At 39.0% G+C, this 11642-nt stretch overlaps 1 protein-coding gene across 1 annotated transcript; it reads left to right on the top strand.

The window, feature by feature from the left end:
* Positions 1-227: 227 nt before the first annotated feature.
* LOC118628498 (olfactory receptor 56A4) lies at positions 228-1169 on the top strand. The gene has a single exon (XM_036259490.1). It carries the CDS (start codon positions 228-230, stop codon positions 1167-1169), a length of 942 nt encoding a protein of 313 aa, XP_036115383.1.
* The last annotated feature ends 10473 nt before the right edge of the window (positions 1170-11642 follow it).

The following is an 11642-nucleotide window of genomic DNA, read 5'->3' as shown; positions in this document are numbered from 1 at the left end:
GGCCACTGCTGTCTGTGGGCTCCCAACCCCCCTCTCATGCCTCCACAATCCTACCAGGATTGAGTCAGTGTCCCTGGTTATATGATCCTTGCAAGCTGCTTGTCTGTTGTTTTTTCCTGACGATTTGTCTTTATTATAGTTGTAATTCCAGTTTCGTCTTGGGAGATGGTCTGTGTAGAAAAATTCACTCTGTGCCATTTTGGAATCCCTTGTACAGGCTTCTTGACATGGCATCACCCAGCAATGGCTCCACTGCTTCATTCTCTGAATTCCTCCTCATCTGCTTCCCTAACTACCAGAGTTGGCAGCACTGGCTGTCCCTGCCCCTCAGTCTCCTCTTCCTCTTGGCCATGGGGGCCAACACGACCCTCCTGATCACCATCTGGCTGGAAGCCTCTCTGCACGAGCCCATGTACTACCTGCTCAGCCTCCTCTCTCTGCTGGACATGGTGCTCTGCCTCACTGTCATCCCCAAGGTCCTGGTAATCTTCTGGTTTGACCTCAGGTCCATCAGCTTCTCTGCCTGCTTCCTCCAGATGTTCATCATGAACAGTTTTCTTGCCATGGAGTCCTGCACATTCATGGTCATGGCCTATGACCGCTATGTGGCCATCTGCCACCCACTACGATACCCAGCCATCATCACTGACCAATTTGTGGGCAGAGCTACCATGTTTATTGTAGCCCGGAATGCCTTATTTTCTCTTCCTGTTCTAATCCTTTCTTTTCAACTCAGATACTGTGCAGAGAACATCATCAAGAACTGCATTTGCACTAACCTGTCTGTGTCCAAACTCTCCTGTGATGACATCACTTTCAACTGGCTCTACCAGTTTGTGGCAGGCTGGACCCTACTGGGCTCTGACCTCATCCTCATTGTTCTCTCCTACTCCTTCATCCTGAAAGCAGTGTTACGGATCAAGGCTGAGGGTGCTACGGCCAAGGCCCTGAGCACATGTGGTTCCCACTTCATCCTCATCCTCTTCTTCAGCACAGTCCTGCTGGTTCTGGTCATCACTAACCTGGCCAGGAAGAGAATCCCCCCAGATGTCCCCATTCTGCTCAACATCCTACACCACCTGATCCCCCCAGCTCTGAACCCCATTGTTTATGGTGTGAGAACAAAGGAGATCAAGCAAGGAATCCTAAATCTACTGAGGAGATTGTAAGAAGTAAAAAGGAATTGTTAGTGAACGTCAGGAATTATTTTTATGTTGGAAAGGAAATTTCACTTACAATTGTGGAATGAGTTCTGATTCTCCTTTTCCTTAATACCTCAGACAACAATGGAAACATTTCTCTGTGACTCTGTTTTCTGTTGCTTCAAAGAAAACCCCTTTTCCTGAGTTTTCTGGTTATTTGGAAAATATCCTAGACCAAATTCTTCACCAAGGTCTTGCTAAGCTTAGGAAAATGGCGTGGGAATGGAGCGTTTGGCCACTAAGGAAACAAACTATACAATGACTTTAAAAACATCTGCCTGTTCTCTGAATTGCAAAGGTCATATATGCCTTTTCTGCCTCCTCATTCAGCATGACCTTTGTGTTGTGAAATGTTTCTTGGGCTGAAGTACAGACATTTACCCCAAAACTTAGGCTCTTGGGGTCGAGTGTTTTACCCGAACATCACTGACTATTTTTTCAGATAACTGTGGCAGACATGCCATCTGCTGGATTTTCAGAGACCCCTGGATCCTGCTAAGATTTTCTGTCTGTGCAAAGTCTCTGGGTACAACATTCCCTAATTTTTCTTTCTTTCTACTAGTATGTTCTCTTTTCTTTTTTTTTTTTTAAATCTGTAATGGAGAGTGAGAACGTTTTATTTTATTTTTGTGGGTGAGGGGTTGTATTGTTTGAAGTGTTCTATGTTCTTTTCTTCATTATCTTCTTCTTTAAGACTTTAAAATCTTTACTTTGTTCCATCTCATCAGCCTATGAGGACCTTAGAACTTTTGATACGATTTCAGATAACATCTCTTTCCCACTCTGACCTGTCCTTTCCAGACACAAACCCTCTGTCCGACTCATTCCCTCTATTGTCCTGTGAGGCACAGCCTCCTTCCTGAGCTGTGACTGGTATTGCTCTGAGCAGGGTTTCCAGTATGGAAGTACCAGGGTTTGATTTCCACAGATAAGTATGTTTCACTCTTTTTCAATCCCTTTCTTAATGATGCCACACATTAGTCCAATATTTCCAAGAAATATTTTGCAGTAGCAGCCGATCTCCTTTGGGAATGATAATTAAGTATTTCAAGTCCAGCATTTTTCAAAACATCATTTAAATAATTTTCCCAGTTGGACTACTCTACCGTTTTCTGGATTGACATTTATGTTTCCCAAACGACTTTTAATTGAAATTTAATATTTCTGCAGTATTTTTTCTTTTGTGTATTATTTAATTTCTTGTCCCCCCCCCAGTTTTATTGCATATAATTAACATAGAACATTGTGTCAATTTAAGGTACACAACATAATGTTTGGATATATGTGTATATTGCAAAATGATTATTACGATACCTTTAACATCCATCACCTCACATCATTTTTCTTGTGATGGAAACTTCTTTTAGGATGTCTTTGTTGGCATAGACACCTGGTCCTGCTCTGCATTTGAGAAGGTTGAATTCCACTGCATGCATGCATTTTGAAGAGCTGGGTTTTGAAGAGCATTCTTTAGGGTCTGTTCCATCATGGTTCATACAGTAGTTTCAGGAAGGTCTCAGGAAGGTATCAAAGGATTGATTTCACTGATCTCTGTTTTCTTCTTTCATCTCCTCTAATCTTTCCTTTTCATTAACTTACTATTAAGTGAATACCTACCATGTACCAGACACTTCATATACATTTCTTTTACCTTTACATTTGCCCTGAGAGGTTGTATGTTGGCCCTAGATGAAGAAACTGAAGCTCAGAGAAGTGAAATGATGCCTAAGGTCACAGCAATTGAGCAAAGATAAATTCATGCTACTTGGTTCTTGAAGCCTGAACTCTTTACATAAAACTACTGGTCCCAACCTTGGCAACAGCATAACCTGCTGAGTTCCAAAAAACCCTTGAGCCCTGGCCAGTTTGGCTCAGCTGTTAGAGCATCGGCCCGCAGATCAAAGAGCCGTGAATTCAATTCTGGTCAAGGGCATGTACCTCGGTTGTGGTTTGTCCCTGGCCCAGGAGGCAGCCAATGATGTGTCTCTCTCACATAGATGATTCTCTCTTTCTCTATCTCCCTCCCATTCTACCTAAAGATAAATGGATAAATATCCTCAGGTGAGAATTTAAAACAAACAAACAAACAAACAAACAAAAAACACCCTTTGAGTTACATCCCAAGCCTCTCATATTCCCAGCCAAGCTTGGTGTCTGGCACTCAGTTCAGACATATAAATATTAATCTGACACCCCACAGTTATGGTAGGTAGAAAGCAGTATATAATTCTTGAGTCATAGAGTAATCATACATAAGTCCCAACATGTAGTACCACAACTCTTTTTAAAAGACATTTTACTAATTTTATTATGTATTTATTTCATATGTTTCCAGTTTTACCAAAATATAATTGACATATAACATGGTAGTTTAAAGTGTACAGCATCATTATTAGATGTTTATGTATTGTAAAGTGATTATTGCAATAAGTTAACATCCTTCACCTCATATAGCTATATTTTTTTTTCTTGTGATGACAACTTTTAAGATCTACTCTCTTAGCAACATTCAAATACACAATACAAGTATTGTCAACTCTAGTAACCATGCTACACAGTGCATCTCCAGAACTTACTTATCTTAAAACTAGAAGTTTGTACCTTTTGACCATTTTTACCTGTTTTCCTCACCCCCACTCCCTACCTCTGGCAACAACATATGTCTTTTCCCTTTCTATAAGTTTAGTTTTTTGATCATATAGTATTTGTCTTTCTTGTCTTTGTTCACTTAGCATAATGCCCTCTAGGTCCATCCACCTTGTCACAAATGTCAGGATGTCCTTTTTTTCTCATGGTGGAATAATGTTTCATTGCATATACATCTCACATCATCTTTATTCATTCATCTCTTGGTGGAAACTCAGGTTGGTCCCATGTCTTGGCTATTGTGAATAATGCTACATGGGAGTACAAACATCTCATCGATATCCTATTTTCATTTCCTTAGGATATATACCCAGAAGTAAAATTCCTGGATCATATAGTAGTTTTATTTTTAATTTTTGAGGAATATTCATATTGGTTTCCTTAGTGGCTGAACCAGTATACATTCCTACCAAGAGTGCAAAAGTTTCTCTTTTCTCCACATGTTTGCCAACACTTGTTATCTCTTGTCTTCCATTTTAAAAAGTGTGAAGTGACATCTCATTGTGTGTGTGTGTGTGTGTGTGTGTGTTTCTTCAATTTAAACACAGTTGGTATTTAATATTATATCAGTCTTAAGTATACAATATAGTAATTCACTATTTTTATACCTTACAATGTGATCACCTCACCTATTCTGGTAATCATCTGTTACTGTGCAAACTAATCACAATATTATTGACTATGATTTGCTTTTCCCTGGTGATTAATGATGTTGTGCATCTCTATGTGTACCTGTTGGCCATTTCTATATCTTCTTTGCAAAAGATGTATATTCAAATCCTCTACCCATTTTTAAATTGGATTTTTTTGCTCTTGTGTTGTATAGTATCTTTATATATTTGGGATATTTATCTCTTATCAGATACAAGATTTGAAAATATTTTTTTATGTACCATAGCTTGCTTTTTCCTTTTGTTAACAGTTTTCTTTGCCATGCAGAAGCTTTTTAGATTTATGTACTACCATTTGTTTATTACTGCTTTTGTTGTCTCTGCTTTTGTTGTCAAATCCAAAAAATCATTGCTGAAACCAAAAATTACTCTCTCTGTTTTCTTCCAGGAGTTTTATGGTTTCAGGTCTTATGGTCAAATTGTTAATCCATTTTGTTTTGACTTTTGTGTATGGTGTAAGGTGGGGGTTCAGTTTAATTCTTTTTTTCATGTGGCTGTCCAGTGTTCCCAACATTATTTATTGAAAAGACTGCATCATATCTATAGCATACATCTGAGATAGATAGATGATAGATAAATAGCTAGAGTGAGCCTCAGATGAAATTAAAGTTTTTCTGATTAAAATCTCAGGAGACCCTAAAGCAGAAAACCAAACTCAGCCATGCCTGGACTTCTGACCTACAAAATTAAGTGTCCAGTTTTAAAAATCTAAAAAACACTTATCTCATCTGCCACAGCTACAGTGTAGGGATAAAAGTGCTGGTAAGGAACAGCATATGATACCTTCTTCAGTCATGCACCAGCCTTTTTCAGTCACACCAGCACCTCCTGTGAGGTCTTCCTATCAGCCTATGCAAACTAATGTGTACAATGAACCAACTTGTCTTCCTAGTAATGCTACCTCTAGCCAAGAATTCATTCCAGTTTTGTTTCAGCAAAATGCAGCTCTTTCTAGTTTAATAAATCTTAGCTTCAACCACCATCATCCATCCCTTTTCATTCTTCAAATTCGGGCTCAACAGGACATGTCTTAGCCCATACACCTCATTCTGTGAAGACCCTGCCTCATCTGCAGTCAATGGGAAACCACTGTTCAAATACAGATCTCTTTCTTCTCCAGTGACCTGGTCAGACTTCCCCTCAGTTACAATCTGCTACATATGGTTCTTCACAATTAGGGTCTGCTACAACAGTTTCCCCAGCAGGGTCTCATCCCCTGGCTAGTGGGACACTTTCTGGACCACCGTCTCCTCAGCTACAGCCTATGCCTTACCAATCTCCTAGCTCAGGAACTACCTCATCACCAACTCCAGCATCAGGATGCATTCTGGACAGCATTCAACTCAGGCACAAAGTACAGGCCAGGGAGGTCGTTCTGCACCTCCCTGTATGTCACAATGTGAGTGACTCAGCTTTATTTCCCTCTGCCAAGGCAACTGTGAACGTTAAACCCAAACCTAAAAAGTAGGAAACTAATTTTTCAACAGTTGGTCTACAAGACATCACGTTACATGGTGTGAACAAAATAATTAGGGGAGACATGTCCCAGATTTCTGTTTCCCAAGGAACAGGGGTGAGCAGGCAGGACCCTCCCTGGTCCCGATCCCCTGGACTAGGAAGATCTGAAAGGCTCTGACAGTGCTCACTGCCAGCTTGCATCCACCACCACATACTTCTCACCATGTTCCTCTCCTTGGACCTTGGGTTTCCAACTCTGCGACCTTCAGGATTGGCACCATGAGTGGGGGTCACTGTGTGTGGGAAAAGAAGCATTCCTCTACCTCAGGTCTTGGGTAGATTTTGTAAGACAACAGGAGCAGCATAAGCCATTTGAGCTTTGGGGAAATGAGCTTTGCTTTTTTGTTTTTGAACGTCTACATATGAGACAGTATGCTGGGCTGGTCAAAGATCTGATGCTGTCATTCTAGGGCCTTGTGGGTCCTAGATGCTAGGATTCTCTACTGAGGCCAAGTGAGTACTGGGCAGAGGGAGCCGGCTCATTGCCCACCACCTATAGGCAGCCAGGTAAGAGCTATTGACCCAGAATGAGGAAGTATGGTCATTTTCTTTAAATCATGATGTTTTAGATTTCTCCCTTAAAACTAGTTAAGAAAAATATCTATCGTTCAACAAATCACTCTGATCCTTCTTGGAGCTGGGTGTTTTCATATGTTTTTGAAAGTAAGTTTTGTGGATAGTGAGATTTTTCAGGGCCTAGTTAGAAGCTCACAGTTTCCTTTGCAGGTTGTGGCGGGCTGGCCCAGAGATGAAGTTCCAGAAGGCTGGCCAGACTTATCTCTCCACCTTTTACCTTTGGTGTAGCTGCCTCACATGGGTTTCTTGCAAGAGTTTCCTTGGCAAGGTCTACTGGGGGTTGCTCTGCTGTCATCAGGAATAAAAGCCTCTATGATCCAGAGTTGCTATGCACCAAATTTTGATGCCTCTTAAGTACCTTGATGCCTGTAGCACTAGAAATGTTTTCTTATTTAAAATAAAAGTTAAAATTTAAAACAGAGCTTTATGTACTCTGTAAGCAGTTTTATGTCAGCTTTTTAAAAGCTTTAGTGTAAGGGTCAATATTTTTTGGCCTTGTAGATAAAGACTTAAATGATGATCATGTTTCTTAGATCATGCCTCAGCAGCTCAGTTGCCTGAGCAATATACAATCTGAGAAGTCAAACTCAGTCTCAGAGCATCACGTAAATACGCAGAACACAAGATAACAACAGTGTCAAGCTTCCTACAGTGCTTTTCCTGCTCTCCTGGCACCGTAGATGGGAATGCTTCTCACTACTTTATCTCTCCCAAGGTTTCTACATCACAAGCAGGAGTTCAGCTCTCATTGACATACATGCCCCTAAGACCAGTTGACTTCAAAGGGGATCGGATTCTTATGGGTTTAAACACTTTGTTTGGTATGTTAAAGTAAAATTTAATCACACTGAGATTTATAACATTTAGATGATAATTAATGATTGTCCAAGGCAAATTTGTTCATTTCCTTTTCCCAGTGTTTATTTGCTATCTAAAGTTAGTGATAGTTGCTTGGATTTTCCCACTTTCAGTGTTAAACACACCATAATTAACTTTTGCAAATCTCTTTGATAGGTGCTACTTTTATCCAAGTACAACATCTGAAAAGGTGAAATATGTTACCATCTGAATAACAAACGTTCAATGAATGCTGTGATTAGAACTGAAGTATCCAAAGACACCGAAAAGGGATATAACAATCTTCAGGGAAGCAGGACTTGAGTGTTATTTAATACACCTAGCTACAAAAATAACAAAAGAATGTCTTACAAGTGGGAAAGGGTTGTTTAATCATATAAACACAGAAATAAGAGCAACAGATTATAGGTCCATTCCTGGGTATTGAGAGAACACTAAATCCGGCTAAAGAGGCACACCACTTCATGCTGGTATGCTGATGTGGATTCTACTTGTTTAGCTATGTTCTAAGATAAAATTATTGAGACTCTTATTCTTGAACAAATAAATGCTCATTGAACATCAGAGTTGCCCCTGATAAAAATACTTAGCTAACACAATGGTGACTACTATATGTGCAGGGACCCAGCTTTCAGTTGCCCCAAATTTTGCCATGATAGCCAAGTGGAGTGAAACATGCTAGTGCTTCACAGACATGGAACTCAACCAAGATGACCAATATCTAACACCTAACAGGGCATTTGGCACAGAGCAGCTGAGCTACTTGTTCTGAGTCTTGCAGGTTGGTGACTTTGTACAAATCCATTGTGTAAAACACTCTAGAGATTGTTGATATCCCTAAGCAATGTTGCCTTCTTGCAACATCTGTCAGCACAACCTGCTGTTTCCACGCATGCCCATCATGTTACAACCCTGGAACATGCACTTGGTTACTGATGGGTTTTTCTCTTATGTATTTTCATCTGTGTTACTTAGAAATTATAGTCTCACTAACCTCACTCTGTCACTCATTTCCATTTAGATTACTCACTTTCTGGGCTAAATGACATTGAGCAAAGCCTCAGGAATGGAAATCGTTAGTGCATCAGAAAAGCTCTCAAATGGTAGAAGTTGTTAATGAATGATACTAAAATTGATGGTTCTGGAGGTTAAACACATTTGCAAAGAATAGAGTGAGCAAAATTGAAAAGATGTTTAACACAACGTTATTATAAAAAGTCCAGGTATCCTGGATCTTCTAAGTCTTTCTGAGACATAAGTGTTTCAAGTGTTTATTTATTTAATATTTATATTTACTTTCTAGCTGGTGTTAGATGTGGGAATACAAATTTCTCAGTAGATTCAGGAAAATCATGCAACAAAATTTACCATCTGTTGGAAATAAAAATAATCTCAGAAATTTAGGAATTAAAGGGAACTGCCTTATCTGTTAAAGGTTGTCTTCTCAAAGTCTATAGTCTATATCATATGCAGTGTTGAAATAGTAAATACTAAGAAAATAAAATGTATATAATTGGAAAGAAAAAAAGTAAATAGGTAATTATTTGAAAACAACTTCACTCTGAATAAAAAATCTCAAAGCAACAATAAATAAAATATTAAAGTTTATAAGTAAGTTTAGTAATGTTGCTGCCTAGAAACTCAATATGCAAAAATCAATTGTATGTTTATTATGCTCTAGAAACAAAAAAATGAAATATGAAATCTGCAAGTGCATACCATTTACCATTGCATCAAAAATATTAAATACCCAGGAGTAAAGATGTCTAACTTGTCTGCATTGAAACTAGAAAACATTGATGGAAAAAATTAAGGAAGACTTAAATAAATCAAGAGATATGCCATGTTTGTTGACTGGAAGATTCAGTAATGTAATGGTGTTAATTATCTTCAAATTGCTATATGGATTTGATGCAATTAAAAAAAAATTTCAATAGATATTTATGTGGAAATTGACAAGCTAATTTTCAAATGCAGATGGTATTGCAAAGAACCTAAAAAACAAACAATACTTATACTACTACACAATTAAGAATTTTTATAAAACTGTATAATTAAGATAGTGTGATATTGGCAAATAAACCAATTGATCAGAAAGGGGAGCACAAGAACAGACACATAGTTTATATTGTCATCTGATTGATGGCAAATGTGAAATTGTAAGACATTTCCTTTTTAATATATGGTGCTAGATCAAAAAATAGATTTTTCTACAAAATTAGATTTTTTTTTCCCTTTATTGATATTTTAGAATAGAAACATCGATGAGAGAGAACATCGACTGGATGCCTCCTGCACCTCCCCCACAGGGGATCGGGCCCACAACCTTGGCATGTGTCCTGACTGGGAATCGACCGGCGACCTCTTGGTGCACGGGTTGTTGCTCAACCACTGAGCTGCACCGGCCGGACCAAAATTAGATTTTGAAGGCCCTTCCTAGTATCTGCATTCCTTCCACTGTGGTGGTTAATTTTATTTATCAACTTGATTGGGCCACAGAATATTTGGTTAAACTTTATTTCTGAGTGTTTATGTGAGGGCGTTTATGAAAGAGATAAGTATTTGAATTAATAGCCTGAGTAAAGCAGATTGCGCTACCTAATGCGGTTGGGCATCATAATCCATTGAGGACCCCAAAAGAAAAAAAAGGTGAAAGAAAAGAGAATTTCCCTCTCTTCCTTTTTTCTTTTCCTTCCTTCCTTCCTTCCTTCCTTCCTTCCTTCCTTCCTTCCTTCCTTCCTTCCTTCCTTCCTTCCTTCCTTCCTTCCTTCTTCTTCTTCTTCTTCTTCTTCTTCTTCTTCTTCTTCTTCTTCTTCTTCTTCTTCTTCTTCTTCTTCTCCTTCTCCTTCTCCTTCTCCTTCTCCTTCTCCTTCTCCTTCTCCTTCTCCTTCTCCTCCTCCTCCTCCTCCTCCTCCTCCTCCTCCTCCTCCTCCTCCTCCTTCTCTCTCTCTCTCTCTCTCTCTCTCTCTCTCTCTCTCTCTCTCTCTTTCTCTTTCTCTCTCTCTCTGTCTCTTTCTACCTATCTGATGAGCTGAGACTCAGTCTTTACCTACCCTAAGACTGGGACTTATACCATCAGAACTCTGGTTCTCAAGCCTTTGGACTTCAACTGGAATCTCACCACTGCCTTTCTGAATACCATTAAATACTAGCATTAGGCCAGGACTCATCAAAGGCATTTAAGCATGACATTGTAGGGAACTGCCTAGCTAGTAGTCTCTGTCTCATTATTATTATCATAGTTTGTATCACAAATGTTGAAGTTAAATCTGTATAAATAACCTATAAACAAAGAGGAGTACTCAAAAGCATTCATTAGAAAGAGTATTGGGTTGGGAATTCAATAGATATGGGTTTCAGCTTCTTCTCTGGCATTAACTGGCTATGACCTAATCATCTATCTTGATCTTTCTGAGTCTCATATTCTATAAAATAAAAGAGTAAGTAGTTTCTGGTTTTGATATCCCAGGCTCCCTTGCAAGGACTTGTAAAAATTATGGAATGATTATAAAAGTGAGAACTTTCTCTTCTTACTCCATTCTGGCCACTATTGGTTGTTGTTTCCATAAAATGACTTTTTCTAGTACCATCTTGGGCAGTACAAAGCCCACATACAATGCAGAAGTATGATTGGACTACTGACTTAAACTAACATTGGAGAAAGAATCAGTTTTAGTTAGACAACTCAGGAACTCATTTTCCCCCATCCTTCAGGCCCTTGGGAGTCCCAAGGGGCAAATGCATCCGGGAAATATGAACTATCATTATAAATACTCACTATAAGTTTAAGGCATAATACTCACTATAGATCATCACTTCACAAAGCCCAGAGGTTGTAGCATCCAAACAGATGAAATTTCTGGAATATGAATGAGCTGCTAATAGAGCTGGTAAGTTGGCTCCCTATTAAATGATGGGGCCCTGGTAGAAACTAACAGCAAAGAAAACAGGGCAGAGAAAGAAATAATGGAAAGACTAAGATGACTTAGAGGCATTTGTTATAGAAACCTTGAAAGAAAGGAATGAGATCAATGAAATGCTTCTTAACTAACCTTGATAATAGAGAGGGGAAGTGTGGCACAGAGTACCCCTAATTTTTATGAAAACTGTCTGTGATACTGTGATACCCTGAATCCAAAGACCAGTGATCTCTCTCACACACATACACAAT

This window comes from Molossus molossus, unplaced genomic scaffold, assembly GCF_014108415.1.
Source record: "Molossus molossus isolate mMolMol1 unplaced genomic scaffold, mMolMol1.p scaffold_m16_p_13, whole genome shotgun sequence".
NCBI lineage: Eukaryota > Metazoa > Chordata > Mammalia > Chiroptera > Molossidae > Molossus > Molossus molossus.
Note: the sequence above shows the minus strand (reverse complement) of the source record. Positions and strands in the feature narration are given on the sequence as shown.